Source organism: Stenella coeruleoalba (genome assembly GCF_951394435.1).
Source record: "Stenella coeruleoalba genome assembly, chromosome: 2".
Classification (NCBI taxonomy): domain Eukaryota; kingdom Metazoa; phylum Chordata; class Mammalia; order Artiodactyla; family Delphinidae; genus Stenella; species Stenella coeruleoalba.
In genome coordinates, this window is record NC_137147.1 from 91,497,099 (window position 1) to 91,517,428 (window position 20,330).

Below are 20,330 nucleotides of genomic sequence, written 5' to 3' on the forward strand. Positions count from 1 at the left end.
CCCTTTCCCCTTCCCCAGCATACACATATAGAAGTTCTGCAGTGGCAACTTGTTGAATGTCTCTGGGGTATGCCTGTACCCTTAGTGTTTTGGGCATGTTGGCCTAAACTTCCTCAACTAGGAAACCTTGGGATAGGTGTATTGGTAGCTGGCTTCACTTGGGTTTAATCTGAGCATTCTGAGGTACAGAGTACACTAGAGAGTTAATAGACCTGAAATTTAATTCAAGTTTTGCTACCAATTAACAGTGTGACCTTAGGCGAGTCATTTTACCTTTCAGTCATTCATTCAGTTCATCTTACCTATTGATTAAAAACCAGTGTGCCAAGTACTGTTCTAGGTACTGGGGATACACAGTTCCTACTCTCAAATTGCTTACCTTCTAGTGGTAGTGATGGTGGAAGTGGTGAGACAGACAATAAATACATAAAATAAATACGCAGAACTTGTGAGAACAATGAAGGAAAGACAACAGTAATATGGTAGAGTGATGAGGTGGGTGGAGGTGGTGTGCTTCTTGAGATAGGGTATCTGGGATTTTTCTAGGCAACTGAAAAATCAAGGTGTTGAACTGGATGCTAAGAGTATCTTGCAGTTTGATAGACATGTATTTTCTTCTTTTCACTATTACTTATGTTCTAGGAAGGCCCACCAATTCCTCTATTATGGAAATAAATGCAAATATGTTTAAATCAAGCACCGCATCAATTTTATATTGCCTGATTTTTGAAATAATCCATTTAAGAAGCAATGACTAAATATTTTACTGTTATTGGGGGAAGTTGCTGCTGGTCATTAAAGAAAAAAAAAGACCCCTAACTTAATTTAAAAAAAGAAAAAAAGGCAAACTGAGGTGCCAGGTTGTAATTCTGTGCTCAGACGTGCTCAGGGCCCAGGGCGCAGAAAGAAAACCTCGGCTTTGCTTGGTTCAGGGGCTCCTGCGCGCCCGGGGTCCCCGGAGGCTCAGAGCAGCACGGTGGCAATACCTGACAGAGGCTGGGAAGGCTCCGAGCCTCAGAGCCCAGGGAGGAGGAGCCACGGGCGGGGCCGACTGGAAGCAGCCACCTCAGCGAAGAGACAGGATTTCCGCGGGGTAAGTGCCGGTGTCGCCCGGAAGAAAGGGCTCCTGCTGCAGATGTCTCGTGATTACTTCGGAAGCCTTGCTTCGCCGGTTGAAACTGCAGAGATAAAGAAAGATGAGCGAAATATGGCTACGGAGGGCCCTGCCGTGCGTCGAGTCCAGGTGGCAGAACATCCCAGGTGGGGGAGAGGAGATGCCGCGCTTTGGGATCGCTTGGGTTGGATACATGTAGATGGTGTCAGGCCTTTTGGCCCTTCACTGAGGCGCAGCTTTTGCCCCTGGGAGCAGACAGAATCTTTGGGATATTATAAGGCTACTTGGCTGGACTTGCAAGAAGACCGCGCCGCAAACACTGTTCAACCTTGTGTGTCTTGCTTCATCCATGCAGATCCTTCTTTTACCTTTTTCTTGCAGAAGGGTGGGACACTCTGCTGGGCTTTAGCAGAAAAACCCAAATTAGCTTTGAATCTCTTCTTTGTTTTGCCTGCTAGCTGATAGTGCTTTTTAAAGTCTCCTTTCTAAAATATTCATTGAAAACAATCAAATAAGCTAAAACAAAAATAAACAAAAAACGACCCCCCCCAAACCAAAAAACCCCTTTAGTCTCTGCATCCTTTTAAACAAATCATGTAATCTATGCCTTGTCACTTAGGGAATTAATCTGCTGCCAGTACCTAGCTACGGAATAACTAACAGCTTAAGTGATACCAAGTGGAGGATATTTTCATTTGAGGGCATCTTGCAAATACTTCGTGGAAGTACTTCTTTCTGACATAGGACAGAAATCTCATAGAATGAAGCCTCCACCTGCGGTGTATTAGCCCTATAGCTTTTCTAAGGTTGGCTTTGCTCCCTCTTTGCTGTTTCTAAGTTTTTTTCCCTGTTAACTTTTGTCTCTAAAATTGTCCTGAAGTTCTTCCTACTTCCTGGTTTATGACTGTCACGCGACAGTCGACAATATTACAGCTTACTGAAACTTGCGAATGCTTTTTCACCCTTGAGCCAGCAAACAGTGGGTCTTTAGTTACCAGAAAGAAATCTAATTTTTGATTATGGAGACCAACACGGCCTTAGACTACTCATGAATGTCATATATTCTGTTTCCATTTTATGCCATTTTATTCATAATGCTCAATATTTCTGTAGTTACCCTTTGAGAAGGGGGATGATGGCAACATGTACTAAAAGTGAAGAATTGTTTACTTAATTTCCTTAGAGTTGTTTCTTTCCTTTAAGGACCTTTACAGTATTTATTCCTGCAACAAATATTTATTGTTAATATTTAGTGTTTTGTGCTAGCTACAGAAGAGCTCATATAATAGTCAGGTAAGTGTGCACTTTGCCATTTCCTTTTTTTTCACTTAATACAGTTATTAACTTCAAGCAATGTTTCAGCCACTTATTCATTTTATCAGGGGTGAGTTCAGTTAAATCTAGATAGTATATCTATAAACCCACCTTACTTGTCAGATGCTGCAATATGCTGAAAGGGAAAAAAATGCATGAGGGCCCCAAGATCAGACTGTCTTTTTTGGAACTCCTGCTCTTTCTGCAGGATGCTGTCGACTGAAAAAAATACACAACGTGAGAGTTGTTAGTTAAGTTTTATTTGGAGGACTTCCCTGGTGGCTCAATGGTTAAGAATCTGCCTGCCAATGCAGGGGACATAGGTTCAATCCCTGGTCCAGGAAGATCCCACATGCTGCAGAGCAGCTAAGCCCGTGTGCCACAACTACTGAGCCTGAGCTCTAGAGTCTGCGAGCCCCAACTACTGAGCCGATGCGCTGCAACTACTGAAGCCCATGTGCTCTAGGGCCCACGTGCTGCAACTACTGAGCCCACATGCTGCAACTACTGAAGCCTGCACACCTAGAGCTTGTGCTCCACAACAGGAGAAGCCACCGCAATGAGAACCCCGTGCACCACAACAAAGAGTAACCCCCGCTCACCACAACTGGAGAAAGCCCACGTGTAGCAACGAAGACCCAATGCAGCCAAACAAACAAATAATAACTAAATAAATAACTTTAAAAGACATAATATTAAAAAAAGTTTTATTTGGGGCAAAATGAGGACTATAGCCTGGGAAGCAGCATTTCAGATCGCTCTGAGAAACTGCTCTGAAGAGGTAGGGGGGAATATCTGTATATATGTGATTTTGGTGAAGGGGGATACATGCAGTCAAGCACACATTTTTTCAGAAGGTTGCTGATAGTCACAAGGAGCAGATGTCACCATGAAGGATTTTAGTGCTTTTCTAGATATGAGGAGATGCAAGAATTGGGCTCTTAAAATCTTCTGATAATTTCTAACTATCTGAAGGCCTGTTCTGCTGGTTTTTCCCAGAGCACAGAGTGCCTCATTCCTGATCTACACCCTGAACTCCTTTCAGGATGTGTTGAAGGTCAGCAGTCACAGCAGCTTGTGATTTAATCCTTGTAGAGGTAGCTGGCAAGTGCCAATTTTTAGTTGGCAATGCCTCTTCAGCTTCACAGGACACATGACCCTCTGAGTAAAGGGACTAGTCAACCATGTTATATATTTTATTTAGTAAACTTAATTTCTTTTTCATTCATTTTAAAAAATCAAATAGAAATAGAAACTCTAATTTTTTTTCTGCGTCCCAATCTTGCTTGCACCCTGTACTGTAAGACTGCTTCAGATTCCACTGTTCTTTCTTTGCATTCTTAGCAACCTTTGCATTCTTAGCATTTCTTTGCATTTAGAACCACTGTTCTAAATTTCTTTGCATTCTGTTCCTTCTCTTTGGGATTAAGTTTTAAACTATTGGATTATTATTATTTTTTCAGTAACAGCTTTATTAATATATAATTCACATACCATACAGTTTACTTGTTTAGATTTTACAATTAAATGTTTTTTGGTATATTCACAGGATTATGCAACCATCACCATAATCAAAGTTAGAACATTTTCATCACCGCCCCCACATCAAAGAACCCAGCATCCCTTAAGCTATCACCTCCCCAGTCCCCCGAAAGCCCTAAGCAACTGCTAATGTACTTTTGGTCTCTGTAGATTTGCTTATTCTGGACATTTAAAATAAATGGAATCATATAATGTCTTTTTTTTGTGACTGTCTTCTTTCACTTAATATAATGTTTTCAAGGTTCATCCATGTTGTAACATGTTATCAGTATTCATTCCTTTTTATGGTTGAATAATATTCCACTGTATTGATATACTACATTTTGTTTATCCATTCATCAATTGATAGGCATTTGGGTCATTTCCACCTTTTGGCTCTATGACTAATGGTGCTGTATAAACACATTCTTAATATGAAAGATTTGGATTATTTAAAAATGTGTTCAGTAAAGCCTGAGAATTGCACAGTTCTTTTTCTCATAATCTGATTCTTATCCTGTGCTGCCAATTCTCACTTCCCCTCTTAGAAGTTTGGTTCGTTTTGTATCCTTGTAATATCATTGTATTCTTTTTTTTTTTTCTCTTTAGCGGTAAGCGGGCCTCTCACTGTTGCGGCTTCTCCCGTTGCGGAGCACAGGCTCCGGACGCGCAGGCTCAGCGGCCATGGCTCACGGGCCCAGCCGCTCCACAGCATGTGGGATCTTCCCGGACCGGGGCACAAACCCGTGTCCCCTACATCGGCAGGCGGACTCTCAACCACTGCGCCACCCGGGAAGCCCTGCATATTTCTTATGACAAAATATTTCTGGAAATCACTTGAGAAAAATTTCTAGAAACTATATTCTTTTTTAATAGTTTCATATTACTTCATTTTGTAAATAGTCCGTACCTTATTCAAACATTCTCCTATGTAAGAATGTTTAGGTTGTTTCTAGTGTTTTGCAATTGCAAACAATTCTGCAATGAATAATCTCATGAATATGTATTTTCATATTGCTGGAGAATACCTTCAGGGTAAATTTTAGACATAGGATCGTTGGGTAAAAATTAGTGCCAATGGGGGCTTCCCAAGTGGTGCAGTGGTTCAGAATCCGCCTACCAATGCAGGGGACATGGGTTCGAGCCCTGGTCTGGGAAGATCCCACATGCTGCGGAGCAACTAAGCCCGTGCACCACAACTACCGAGCCTGCGAGCCACAACTACTGAGCCTATGCACCACGACTACTGAAGCCTGTGAGCCTAGAGCCCATGCTCCGCAATGAGAGAAGCCACTGCAATGAGAAGCCCCCACACAGCAACGAAGAGTAGCCCTCGCTCACCACAACTAGAGAAAGCCCGTGCACAGCAGCGAAGACCCAACACAGCCAAAAATAAATAAATAAAATAAATTTATAAAAAAAAAATCAGTGCCAATGTATTTTTGTTAGATATTGTCCAATTCCCCTCCAAATGTGTTGTACCAATTTGCATTCCCAACCCAATGTAGAAAAGTGCCTGTTTCCACAGAACCTCACCAACAGAATGTGTTGTTACTTTTTAATTTTCACAATTCTTGTAGTATCTTGGTGTAGTTTTAATTTGCATTTCTCTAATTTCATGTGTTTAAGGTCCATTTATGAACTACTCTTAGTATGGATTTTCTGTTCATATCTTTTGCACATTTTTCTATCCAGTTTTTGGTCATTTTTCACTCAGTTTTTGAGTTTTTTAAGTTGAAGTACTGTTGATTTACAATATTATATGAGTTTCAGGTGTACAACATAGCAATTCAATATTTTTATAGATTATATTCCATTTAAAGTTACTACAAAATAATGGCTATATTTCCCTGTGCTGTACAATATATCCTTGTTGCTTATCTATTTTATACTTAGTAGTCTGTATCTCTTAATCCCATAGCTCTATCTTGCCCTCCCCTTTCCCCACTGGTAACCAGTCATTTGTTCTCTATATCTGTGAGTCTGTTTCTGTTTTGTTATATATATTCGTTTGTTTTACTTTTTAGATTCCACATGTAAGTGAAAGTATTTGTCTTTCTCTGACTTATTTCACTAAGCATAATATTCTCTAGGTCTATCCACATTGTTGCAAATGGCAGATTTCCATTCTTTTTCTGGCTGAGTAGTCTGTTGTGTGTGTATGTATGTTTGTGTGTATGTATATATATATATATATATATATATATATATATCACATCATCTTTATCCATCATATTCATCAGTTGATGGACCCTTAGGTTGCTCCCATATCTTGGCTATTGTAAATAATGCTGCCATGAAAGTGGGTTATCTTTTCATTTTATTGATGGTTTCTTTTGCTGTGCCAAAGCATAGAAGTTTAATTAGGTTCTGTTTGGTTTTTTTTTTGTTTTTATTTCTTTTGCCTTAGGAAACAGATTCAAAACAATATTGCTACAATTTATGTCAGAATGTTCTGCCTGTGTTCTGTTCTAGGAGTGTTACAGTTTCAGAGTTTTTTTTTTTAATATAAAGAATATGTCTGTAACATGTAAATATTTTCTCTTAGTTTGCTAGTTTTCTTTTGACTTTGATTATAAAATTTTCTGCCATGTGTTTTAAAAAATCTTTATATAGTCAAATTTGTCAAGTTAAAAAAATTGCCTCAGAAGTTTGAGTCATAGTTAGAAAACCTCTCCCCTATGTTGAGTTATACTGAAATTCATTTGTTTTCTTCTAGTGCCTGATCCATTTGGAGTTTATTCTTGTGTAAGAGATGGTCCTAATTTTATCTTTCCCAAAAGTTTAAGCACTTTTACTACCACTGTTTATTAAAAAGTTCATCTTTGCGTTGTGATTTGAGATGCCACTTTCCTCATATACTAAGTTTCTGTATGTACTTGTATCTATTTCTGAACCTTTTATTCTACTGAAGTCTGCTTATCTATATATGTGCTGGTACCTCACTGTTGTCATTACAGAGGCTTTACAGTATGTTTTAATGTTTGGTAGGGTTACTCCGTCCTCACAGTTGTTCTTTTTTAATGTTTTCCCCACTATTCCTGCATATTTGTTTTCCACATGATTTTTTGTATCAACTTGTCTACCTCTGTAAGAAAACCTTGTTGGTATTTTTTGGGAGGGAATTTAATTTAATTAATTTAATTTATAAATTAACTTGGGAATAACTATCCTTATGATGTTGGGTCATCTTATCCAAGAACAAAGGATGTCTTTCCATTTCTTTGAGTCTATTCTATGTCTTTCAAGAGTGTTTAAAGCTTTACTTAAATAAATTTTGCACATTTCTTGTTAAATTTATTCCTAAACGTTTAGTCTCTTCTTGTTGCTATGAACAAGGTTTGCTCTACCATTATAGCCCTAATTGGTCATTGATTTTGCACATGAAGGGTATTCATGTTTGAGTATTCATTTTATATCCTGCTATATTTGTGAATTCTTTATTATTTAAGTTGGTTTTATTTATTTATTTTAAAGAACGTGAAAATCAATTTCCAGCAGTATCATGGATGAGCTTTTATTTTTATTAAAAAAATTTTATTTATGTATTTATTTTATTTTTGGCTGCATTGGGTCTTTGTTGCTGCGCACGGCTTTCTCTAGTTGTAGTGAGTGGGGGCTATCCTATGTTGCGGTGCGTGGGCTTCTCATTGTGGTGGCTTCTCTTGTTGCAGAGCATGGGCTCTAGGCACGCGGGCTTCAGTAGTTGTGGCACGCGGGCTCAGTAGTTGTAGCTCACAGGCTCTAGAGCGCAGGCTCAGTAGTTGTGGCACACCAGCTTAGTTGCTCCATGGCATGTGGGATCTTCCTGGACTAGGGATTGAACCCATGTCCCCTGCATTGCCAGGCGGATTCTTAACCACTGTGCCACCAGGGAAGTCCCTAAGTTGGTTTTATAATTGATTCTCTGGGACTCTCTAGGCATCCTACTATATTATCTCCAAGTAGAGATAGTTTTACTTCTTTTTTGATTCTTGATTTCTCTTGTCTAATTGTATTGGCTGATACCTCCAGTATTGTGTGGATTAGATGTGGAGATAGTAGAACTTTTTGTCTTGTTTTTGATCTTAGCGGAAATGTCTCTAGAATTTCCTCATTAATTAAGTTTGGATTTAAGACTGAGATATATGTAATCATGTTAAGAAAAACACCTTTGGGAATAAATTTTATTGGGAGCTTTTTAACACCTATGGAAGTAGTCCTATAATTTTTTTCTCCTTAGATTTATTATGATATATTATTTTAACAGATTATCTTAATATTTTCAACTTTTCATTCCTGGAGTTAATGCCACTTAATATGAATTATTTTCTTAATATGGTGTTGCCTTATGTTTACTAATATTTTATTAAGTACTTTTGCATTAATATTCAAGAGTGACATTAGTCTGTAGTTGTATTTTCTTGGACTATCTTTATCTGGTTTAGGTATCCATGTTACACTTGCTTCATAACAAGAATTAGACCACTTTTCTTTATTTTTCAATGCTCTGGAACAACTCATGGAGTATATGGGCTATCTGATGTTCATGCTTGGGTAGAACTCGCTTGTAAAAGATCTGGGCTTAATCCATATGTGTGAGGTGGTTCTTTGATGACTTTATTTCTTCTATGGAAATGGATCTGTTTTTATAAATTGTATTTCCTTAGGAAATTATCCATTTCTTTAGGATTTCTGTTGTGGCCATACCACAGAAACAGGATGGATTCCCACCCAAAAATTTGGTTTGGATGTTGAGACTGATAATACCACATGAACAAGAGGGTATGAAAAATTTATTACTCACATAATGAGACTTTCTGAGGAGGGCAGAGCAGGCCACCCAAGCTGGCCAAAAATGGCTTGAGAGAGCAAGGAAAGGAGACTAGCTTGAGGTTTTTGTAGTGGTTAGGAGATGGAACTGGTGTGCTATGGTTTGGTTGGTGACAAAAGAGAGAGTACCTGGGCTTTTTTATCCACTTGCTTGATATGAGGCAGAAGGGGAAAGAGGGAGAGTTGAAGCTCAAAAGCTGTAAGTAAACATCAAAAAATGGAGTCAGTTTCTTTATTACAGTTTAAATTTATTTGGATAGAGGTCTACAAAGTAGTCTCTTATGACTTTTAAAATTTCTTTTGTTTAATGTTATCTCATCCTTGTTATTTCTTATTTTGTTTATTTATGCTTTATCAACCCCCATTTTCTTAATTCATTGGCTAGTGGCTTGTCTATTTTGTTAATTTTTCTCCTAAAAACCCAGGGTTTAATTTGTTAACCAGGTCTACTGTTTTTCTACTCCCCATATCATTACTTTCTACTTTTGTCTTTTTGAGTGTTTCCTTACACTTTCTTTTATTGATGTGACTGATATATTTGATTTCAATTTAGTCATTTTATTTTTTTAATTATGTGTTATAATATAGTTTCTGTGTTTATTTACTGGTTTATCTATCTGTTTTTGAAATGTCTTTGGTAGTTAGGAAGATTGATATTTTTGTTCTGTTGGTTACTTTTGTATTTATATATCTTTTTAATGCCCTGAAAAAGCAGAGGACTTTTCTTACTTAACCTTTTACTATCTGCTTTGGCAGTTTATTTTTTTCATTGAAAAACACGAACCTTTTAAATAATTCTGTCTAGAATCTGATGGACAAATAACCTAAGTTGTTTCAACCCTCTCAATAAAATGGACGATACAAGGCAGAGAGCATGAAGATTTATCAATAGCATCATAAAAATCACCCTAGTGCTCTAATAGCGCTTCCAGTCCTGATGTAAACTAAACATTTAATTACCTACCATCTTTCATTGCTTCTAGTGGATTCTTATTCATATGCTGCAGAGTAGAAACAGTACTGAACCAAGGAATCAGGAGCTTGTAATAACTGTCATTTACTGAACAAGTACTTCATGCCAGCCCTAGGCTAGACACTGTTCCTACAATACCTTATTTAATCTTCCAAATAACTCAATTCATATTTCCACCCCATATAAAGGTGAATGAGGTTAAGGAATTTCATCACATGGTCGAGAAGGGGTTTGAGCCCAGGTCTACCTGACTACACAGGTCACAGTCTCCCTGGGGTACTTTTTTTCTAGGAGTTTAATAATACTTTTTCATATGCCTGTGTGTAATAACTTAAAAAAAATTGTTGCTTTGTCATGCTTAATGGTATCCTTTAAGTTTTTGATTGCCTATGTAGCAATCAATGAGTTTATTTTCATCTTTTCTTCTTTTACACCTCTCATTTTTAAATGGATGTACTTTTTCTTTCTAGTGGTGGTTTTAGATTAATCTTAGTTTGTTCTTTTCACTCAGTTTCTTTTTCCAGTGGCTCACAGTGTTTTGCCTCTTTCTTTCTTTCATTTAAAGTTTATGCATTCTCTTCTACTTATAATAAAGGTACAGTTGTCTAGTTATAATAAAGAAATAAAAATATCACTTGTTTGTTCTTGTTCTAAATTGTTTTGCAGGATATATGGGGAAAATCAGATTTAGGCAGCGATCATTATGCACATCTACTTGGGAGTCCAGTAAATCTATCTTGAATGATGTGCTAGAGATATCCATTATTATCTCCCTCTCCACATCTTCTGTTGTCATCCACAACCTCTGCTGAAGGAGTGGACCCAGGTGATCATATCTGTAACTAAAGCAAGTGACCTTGTTTATATCAAATAGCTTTTCCTTTTTGGCCAAAAGTAATTGGACCAGGATGGATACAGGACCTATATGCTGCCAACCAGATTATCTGTTTGAGAATTTGAATTAGGGACACAGAGACTTAATCAGAAAGTATAGGACATTGAAGCTGTTGAATCTTCTAGACTTGAGGCCACAGTGTCATGAAAACTGAAGGGATGGAAGAGCAAAAACTCAGAGGCTCACAAAGGCAACTGGAATGTGAAGAGCATTGAGCAGAGGGAAATGGTGATGGTGTTTTTGGAGGGATGAAAGAATGAGACAGGAAGGAGAGAGCCAAACACACAATTTAAATAGAGTTTTTGGGGGCAGAGCATGACGGCTGCACTGGTGTGTCGAGGGGGAGAGGCAGCCACTGAGGGGAAAAAAAAAAAGAATGGTTCATCTGACCTAGAGCATGGACATGCCTACAGTCCAATTTTGAGCATGCAGAAATGGACAACAGTCTGAAATAGTGAAGCAATGAGAAGGAAGATATCTGGATCCTTGAATGACCATCTGGAGTGGAGCTACCCTGCCAACTAAGACTCTTCATGTTTGTATGACAAATACAAGATGTTAGCATCTGGCTGGATGTAGACTGCTGATGAAGAAAATTCCACTATAACATCAGCTCTGGCTTCCTGGAGAGCTCAGGGTAACGGAGTAGAAGGATGTTAGCTCACCCCTTCTTACAAGAACACCAAAATCACAACTAACTGCTGAACAACCATTGACAAAAAAATAGTGGAACCTACCAAAAAAGATACCCTACATCCAAAGACAAAGAAGAAGCCATAACGAGATGATAGAAGGGGCACAATTGCAATAAAATCTAATCCCATACCTGCTGGATGGGTGACCCACAAACTGGGAAATAATTATACCACAGAAATTCTCCCACAGGAGTGAAAGTTCTGAGCCCCACATCAGGCTTCTCAGTGTGGGGTTCCGGCAATGGGAGAAGAAGTCCCCAGAGAATCTGGCTTTGAAGGCCAGAAGGGTTTGATCACAGGAATTCCACAGGACTGAGGGAAACAGAAACTTCACTCTTGGAGAGCACACACAAGGTCTCTTGCGCACCAGGACCCAGGGGAACAAAGCATAAGAGACTGGGCCAGACCTACCTGCTAGTGTTGGAGGGTCTCCTGCAGAGTCAGGGGTGTGGCTGCAGCTCACGGTGGGGACAAGGACACTGGCAACAGCAATTCTGGGGAGTACTCACTGGCGTGAGCCCTCCTGGAAGCCACCATTAGCCCCACCCAAAAGTCTGTAGACTGCAGTGCAGGGACACCTCAGGCATGACAAACAGGGCGGGAACACAGCCCCACCCATCAGTAATTAAAGTTTCTGATGGCTGTCATAGTCCTAGGAGGTCATCCTGAATAACTTCCAAGAATATTCAATGTATCTTTCTATAATAAATTTCCTTTTTTCTTAGATTTTTTTGGTGTGATTTTATGTTTCTTGTAACTAACCTTTAAGATTAATCATTTAATTAATGAATGTCTTGAATATAGTAGGTCTAATAAATATTTACTGTCTTGGTGTTATTACTCAGATACAATATATTGTGGGACTACAAACAGTGGGGGGTATTCATAGAAGTGACTTGAGATGATTTAACAGTGTAAAATTATTAAATATATTATAAGCATTTTTGACCTGGAAGGGACCTATGAGGAATATCTTGTTCAAATGCTCTAATTTTACAGAAGAGGGTCCAAGGGAAAATGATTTTCCAAACTTTGGCATCGAATTAGAACCCCCATTGGAATTAGAACTGTAGTCTCCTGATATCCAGTCTAGTTTTCATTTGACTGTACTGGGTTGAATAGCGTCCCTCCTAATTCATGTCCACCTGGAACCTCAGAATGTAATATTATTTGAACTAGCATCTTTACATATGTAATCAAGTTAAGACGAAGTCATACTGAATTAAGGTGGGCCCTAATCCAATAAGCCTGATGTCCTTACGAGAAGGAAAAACAGAGTCACAGATAGAGACACACAGAGAATTCCACGTGATGACATAGGCAGAGATTGGAGTGAAACAGCAGCCAGCCAAGGAATGCCAAGGGTTGATGGTCACCATCAGAAACTAAAAAGAGGCAAGGAAGGATTTTCCCCTTCAGGTTTCAGAGGTGCATGGTCCTGCCAACACTCTGATTTTGCCTCTACAACTCAGAGACAATAAATTTCTGTTGTTTTAAGTTACCCAGTTTGTGATACTTCATTATGGCAGCTGTAGGAAACTGATACATTACTCCATGCTATTATTTTTTAGTAGAAAGAGATTCTTCTCTGAATATCATTGAGAAATTATCCAGAAAGTTAATTCTGTTGAAGCAAAGAATTTTTTTTCTGTTGTGTTCATCAGTATTAATTTTTTTACTCTTCTGTGTGCTTAGCTATACTCTTATGTCACTTAGCGGGTTACAGTATTGTTTCATCCTGGGATTTTCAAGGAAGTATGTCAGTAAGAGAGTTTGCTTTTATTATTTTTAAAGATAATTAATGGTGGTAGGTATATGAAATGTGTGTGTGTGTGTGTGTGTGTGTGTGTGTGTGTGTGTATCTTATGGGTTTTTCTATTATCTGGATATTCTGAAATATTCTACTCTTGTTTTCAGATTGCTGAAGCTAAAAGGGATGTTTAATTCTAAGTTTGGATCCGTTCCCAAGTTTTATGTTCGAGCACCAGGAAGAGTCAATATCATAGGTATTTCAAAAGTTCCTTCTCTTAATTTTTTCTTCCTTTGGTAAGATCCAAATTTTTGTCAAAACATCGGGAGAACTGAAAAAACAGAATGTTTCACATACATCTACTATAGCAAGATAAGTTTTGCATAAGGAACACTATATTTTCATCTTTCCCAATCCATGTTATTAATGTTAATTTTGTCCATTCATTTTTAAAATTTAGAAATTTGTTGAGACCCAGTTATTTACATTATTTTCATGAGAGATGGGCAGATTTTTCTGTGCTGCAGGTTAAGTTTTTAGACTGCAGTGAGTAATTTTGATGGTTTTACATTTACTCATTGGATTAGAAGAATACAGGAAAACCGAATAATTCCTTGCTTTTAAAAGTGTGGTGACCTGAAGAATGAATACGTTTTATCAAGAGAAAATGGGATGGGGAACTGAGAAAAATCCAAATCAAAGGAGGATTAAAAAGAAAACTTTCTGTACTGGAAAGTGTAAACATATAAAAAAGCAGTTGGAATAATATAATGAACTCCCATGTACCCAAAATGTAGCATCAATTATTATCAACTCAGGCAGTCTTATTTTGAAGTAAATAATGGAGGATTTTAAAAATATGAGATGTTTGAGCATGGTTAAATGAGGTGGGGAGGGGGAATTGAGTAAAATCAGTGGAGAGAGACAGGTCAAAGATATCTGAAAAGGGAGGAACTTGATGGAGCAGGATTCCCAAGAAGGCAAGAAGGGCTGGTGTCTATGGCATAGGAAGAGGGCCACTTTGACTACTTTTTAACAGAAGGCAGGGAAGAAAAGGATGCAAGTTGATGCAGGTAAATGTATAATTTTGGTATAGAAGGTTGAGGGAGTTCTTTTGGGGGAGTGTTGGAGGTGTTGGAAGTTTAAGGAGATGGCAGAAAGTTTGAAATAGCTTTGTCAAGGATGGGAGGAGAGGACTGGGAAAAAAAAGTTTGCTGGTAACATTGAGATCTGGTTAGAGCAGGAGACCATAGAATTGTAGCAGTACCAATCTGCAAAGTTGTTCCTTTTTCCCGCTCAGCTAGTCTAAGTTGCCTGTGTTTGATCTAGGTTTGGGGTTTTGTTTTGGATGGAGGTTACAAGAGAATGACATCAAGAATTCACCGATATTGTCAGAAGGGTAGGTGAAGTAATGAACCCTGGAATCTATGCTAGGTAGAAAAAGAAAGAAAGGTAGGAGGGAACCTATAGGGTAGAAAGGGCAAAGAACTGACTCCGAGGAACAGGTGATAGGATAAACGGAGTAAGAGAAATGGCAGGATGGGAAGTTTTAGTAAAGAATTTGATATTTGAAACAAAAATTTCACAGGTAGAAAAGTTCCAGGTGATAAGAAGGTCTGTGGTCATTACTGGATTTGTCAAGTCCACGGAAGTAGATAGGTGAAGCAGAGAGGAGGTCAAGTTTTCCAGAGGTGAAGGGATTAGGAAGCTGGAGTCTTGGGCAGGGTTGTTTACTTGGATGTTATCCAGGCATTGCAGGACTGGGATGGAGAGGGTGGAATGAGATGCAAATGTCTTCAGTGAGGAGCAGATGTCTGAGAGTCAGAAATGAAAGTGATGAAGACGAGAAAATGTGGTATGAGCCTCCGAGGAGGAGGACAGGAAGAAATCCTGGAAACAACAGAGTGGGAGGAGGTCATCAAGAACTCCTTGCTATTGTGAGAGGACTGCAAAGAAGCAATATCCTCAGGAGAGAGAGCCAAGTTTCACTTAGTTTTGGGAGTAAGCGTTCCAACCTAAGGTATTTCCTGAATAAGTAATTCTTATTCTAGTAAATGTATTGACTATTTTCTGATTTTAAAAAAGGGGGGATTATGTTCCAAGGTAGTTAATTAGTTAGTGCTTGGGATGAAATGAATTTCAGTCTTTATTAAAAGCATTATTATATTTTCTGTTAAAATATCCAAAATGTAATCATGGTTGTTATCCTTACTTGCCAGTAGTTCATTCTCCCTCCCTGCCCCTCACCCAGGACGTTTCCATCAGTTTTCACAGAGGGAGGAATCTTCATTCTCAGAAGACTGTCATTCACACTGTAGCCTTCCCAACAGAATCTGGTGGCTCCCTAGAGTTCTGCTTACTTACTTATTTATTTTAATTAAAAAAAATTTTAACGTCTTTATTGGAGTATAATTACTTTACAACTGTGTGTTAGTTTCTGCTGTATAACAAAGTGAATCAGCTATACATATACATATATCCCCATATCTTCTCCCTCTTGCATCTCCCTCCCACCCTCCCTATCCCATCCCTCTAGGTGGATACAAAGCACTGAGCTGATTTCCCCGTGCTATGCAGCTGCTTCCCAGTAGCTATCTATTTTACATTTGGTAGTGTATATATGTTCATACCACTCTCTCACTTCGTCCCAGCTTACCCTTCCCCCTCCACATGTCCTCAAGTCTATTCTCCACGACGGCGTCTTTATTCCTGTCCTGTCCCTAGGTTCTTCAGAACCATTTTTTTTTTTTTTTTTTAGATTCCATATATATGTGTTAGCATACGGTATTTGTTTTTCTTTTTCTGACTTACTTCACTCTGTATGATGGACTCTAGGTCCATCCACCACACTACAAAAAATTCAATTTCGTTTCTTTTTATGGCTGAGTAATATTTCGTTGTATATATGTGCCACAATTCTTTATCCATTCATCTGGCGATGCACACTTAGGTTGCTTCCATGTCTTGGCTATTGTAAATAGAGCTGCAATGAACATTGTGATACATGACTCTTTTTGAATTATGGTTTTCTCAGGGTATATGCCCAGTAGTGGGATTGCTGGGTCGTATGGTAGTTCTATTTTTAGTTTTTTGAGAAACCTCCATACTGTTCTCCATAGTGGCTGTATCAATTTACATTCGCACCAACAGTGCAAGAGTGTTCCCTTTTCTCCACACCCTCTCCAGCATTTATTGTTTGTAGATTTTTTGATGATGGCCATTCTGACTGGTGTGAGGTGATACCTCATTGTAGTTTTGATTTGCATTTCTCTAATGATTAGTGATGTTGAGCATCCTTTCATGTGTTTGTTGGCAATCTGTATATCTTCTTTGGAGAAATGTCTATTCAGGTCTTCTGCCCATTTTTGTATTGGGTTGTTTGTTTTTTTGATATTGAGCTGCATGAGCTGTTTGTATATTTTGGAGATTAATCCTTTGTCAGTTGCTTCATTTGCAAATATTTTCTCCCATTCTGAGGGTTGTCTTTTCGTCTTGTTTACGGTTTCCTTTGCTATGCAAAAATTTTAAGTTTCATTAGGTCCCATTTGTTTAGTTTTGTTTTCATTTCCATTTCTCTAGGAGGTGGGTTAAAAAGGACCTTGCTGTGATTTATGTCATAGAGTGTTCTGCCTATGTTTTCCTCTAAGAGTTTAATAGTGTCTGGCCTTACATTTAGGTCTTTAATCCATTTTTTTTTTTTTTTTTTTTTTTGGGGTACGCAAGCCTCTCACTGTTGTGGCCTCTCCCATTGCGGAGCACAGGCTCCAGACGCGCAGGCTCAGTGGCCATGGCTCACGGGGCCAGCCACTCCGTGGCATGTGGGATCTTCCCGGACCGGGACACGAACCCATGTCCCCTGCATCAGCAGGCGGACTCTCAACCACTGCACCACCAGGGAAGCCCTTTAATCCATTTTGAGTTTATTCTTGTGTATGGTGTTAGGGAGTATTCTAATTTCATTCTTTTACATGAAGCTGTCCAGTTTTCCCAGCACCACTTATTGAAGAGGGTGTCTTTTCTCCCTTGTATATTTCTGCCTCCTTTATCAAAGATAAGGTGACCATATGTGTGTGGGTTTATCTCTGGACTTTCTATCCTGTTCCATTGGCCTATATTTCTGTTTTTGTGCCAGTACCATACTGTCTTGATTACTGTAGCTTTGTAGTATAGTCTGAAGTCAGGGAGCCTGATTCCTCCAGCTCCGTTTTTCTTTCTCAAGATTGCTTTGGCTATTCGGGGTCCTTTGTCTTTCCATACAAATTGAAATTTATTGTTCTGGGTTTGTGAAAATTGCCATTGGTAGTTTGATAGGGATTGCACTGAATCTGTAGATTGCTTTGGGTAGTATAGTCATTTTCACAGTGTTGATCCTTCCAATCCAAGAATGTGGTATATCTCTCCATCCATTTGTATCATCTTTAATTTCTTTCATCAGTATCATAGTTTTCTGCATACAGGTCTTTTATCTCCTTAGGTAGGTTTATTCCTAGGTGTTTTATTCTTTTTGTTGGAATGGCAAATGGGAGTGTTTCCTTAATTTCTCTTTCAGATTTTTCATCATTAGTGTATAGGAATGCAAGAGATTTCTGTGCATTAATTTTGTATCCTGCTACTTTACCAAATTCATTGATTAGCTCTAGTAGTTTTCTGGTAGCATCTTTAGGATTCTCTATGTATAGTACCATGTCATCTGCAAACAGTGACAGTTTTACTTCTTCTTTTCCAATTTGGATTCCTTTTATTTCTTTTTCTTCTCTGATTGTTGTGGCTAAAACTTCCAACACTATGTTGAATAATAGTGGTGAGAGTGGGCAACCTTGTCTTGTTCATGATCTTAGTGGAAATGGTTTCAGTTTTTCACCATTGGGAATGATGTTGACTGTGGGTTTGTCATATATGGCCTTTATTATGTTGAGGTAGGTTCCCTCTGTGCCTGCTTTCTGGAGGGTTTTTATTATAAATCGGTGTTGAATTTTGTCGAAAGCTTTTTCTGCATCTGTTGAGATGATCATATGTTTTTTGTCCTTCAGTTTGTTAATATGGTGTATCACATTGATTGATTTGCATATATTGAAGAATCCTTGCATTCCTGGAATAAACCCCATTTGATCATGGTGTATGATCCTTTTAATGTGCTGTTGGATTATGTTTGCTAGTATTTTGTTGAGGATTTTTGCATTTATGTTCATCAGTGATATTGACCTATAGTTTTCTTTTTTTGTGACATCTTTGTCTGATTTTGGTATCAGCGTGATTGTGGCCTCGTAGAATTAGTTTGAGAGTGTTCCTCTCTTTGCTATATTTTGGGAGAGTTTGGGAAGAATAGGTGTTAGTGCTTCTCTGAATGTTTGACATAATTCGCCTGGGAAGCCATCTGGTCCTGGGCTTTTGTTTGTTGGAAGATTTTTAATCAGTTTCAATTTCAGTGCTTGTGATTGGTCTGTTTATATTTTCTATTTCTTCCTGGTTCAGTCTCAGAAGGTTGTGCTTTTCTAAGAATTTGTTCATCTCTTCCAGATTGTCCATTTTATTGGCATATAGTTGCTTGTAGTGTAATCCCTCAGGATTCTTTGTATTTCTGCAGTGTCCGTTGTTACTTCTCCTTTTTCATTTCTGATTCTATTGATTTGAATCTTCTCCCTTTTTTTTCTTGATGAGTCTGGCTAATGGTTTATCAATTTTGTTATCGTCTCAAAGAACCAGCTTTTAGTTTTATTTATCTTTGCTGTTGTTTCCTTCATTTCTTTTTTTTTTTTTTTTTTTTCCATACGTGGGCCTCTCACCACTGTGGCCTCTCCCACTGTGGAGCACAGGCTCCAGACGCACAGGCCCAGCGGCCATGGCTCACGGGCCCAGCTGCTCTACAGCACGTGGGATCCTTCCGGACCGGGGCACGAACCCGCATCCCCCGCATCAGCAGGCAGACTCTCAACCACTGCGCCACCACAGAAGCCCTCCTTCATTTCTTTTTCATTTATTTCTGATCTGATGTTTATGATTTCTTTCCTTCTGCTAACTTTGGGGTTTTTTTTGTTCTTCTTTTTCTAATTGCTTTAGGTGTAAGGTTAGGTTGTTTATTTGAGGTGTTTCTTGTTTCTTGAAGTAGGATGTATTGCTATAAACTTCCCTCTTAGAACTGCTTTTGCTGCATCCCATAGGTTTTGGATCATCGTGTTTTCATTGTCATTTGTTTCTAGGTATTTCTTGATTTCCTCTTTGATTTCAGTTCTGCTAATTTAAATATGTGTTTTCTACTTGTGAGCCACTGTTTTATTTTATTGTCTTTTTGAGGGAAGTTTGGGAGAGAGACAACTTCGAAAACCACTTCTCCATCTGTCATTGTCAATCCATTAAAAAAAAACAACCCTAATTTCTTATTTTAAAGGACACATCAATATAGAAACAAAAGGCTTGCTATTTGTAATAATATGTAGAATAATATTTATTTAAAAATGTAATTAGGCAGTTGAATTGTCTTTTATTCATTTTATGTTTCTTAGTTGCTCAGTGTCTGCCATAGAACAATCACATATACAAACCTGTCCTGGCGAAACATGAGTGAGATTGCTTAGCCCGTCTTTCTTGAATTGTTGTTTTGTTTTTAAATCTGATGAATAACAACCTTCAGTATAAATGGTAATTTGGAGAAAACATTGTGATATAATAGGCAAAAAAAATTCCTGCTGGTGATATATAGAGGAATTAGAATGAAAAGGAGAAGAGAATAGTTTGTTTTCTAAATTTGCTTATTATATATAAAATGGTGCAGGTTAAATTTTTTTCTAGCTTTTTCTTTATCCTAGCTATGTCTAGCACATTTAACACAGCTAATCAGTGCCAAGCTAATTTGTTCGGCATTTGGTTAGGCCACAAAGATAAATAAAGACTTCACCTTTACTGAGTTCATTGGCTAGCAAGGAAAAGAGTGGGACTCACATAATGTTATTATAAGTGAGAGGGTGCTAATGGCTTCCATTGTTCATATTTTAAAAGTTAATACAAATGAGCAACAGAGAAAGGAGACAATGCATTTCTTGATGCTCCACATAACTAGTCACTAAACATAAATATTCAAAGATGATTATTAGGAGTTAGAAAGTAGAAAAAATTGTGAATATTTAAAGAAGTTGAAAAATTAACAGAAACTAATAACTAATATATAATACTTATTCTAGCAAAAGTTCCTGGCTCAGATGTTAGTGAGAGAAAGCAAATTGTGTTACTTTCTGCCCTTAGTATTTTTATTTTCTGTTAAA

General features: G+C 38.2%; 1 protein-coding gene across 8 annotated transcripts in view; it reads left to right on the top strand.

Annotated features, from left to right (window-relative positions):
• Positions 1-20,330, top strand: part of GALK2 (galactokinase 2) — a 136,799-nt gene that overhangs the window by 9,808 nt on the left and 106,661 nt on the right. For 6 of the 8 annotated variants that reach the window (XM_079914508.1, XM_079914513.1, XM_079914510.1 and 3 more), the window contains one exon: positions 13,242-13,330. In XM_079914508.1, the coding sequence (XP_079770634.1) occupies positions 13,242-13,330 (89 nt within the window). Of the gene's footprint in view, positions 1-963; positions 1,261-13,241; positions 13,331-20,330 lie in introns of those variants that run through there. The other 2 variants (XM_079914506.1, XM_079914507.1) reach the window with 1 other exon arrangement.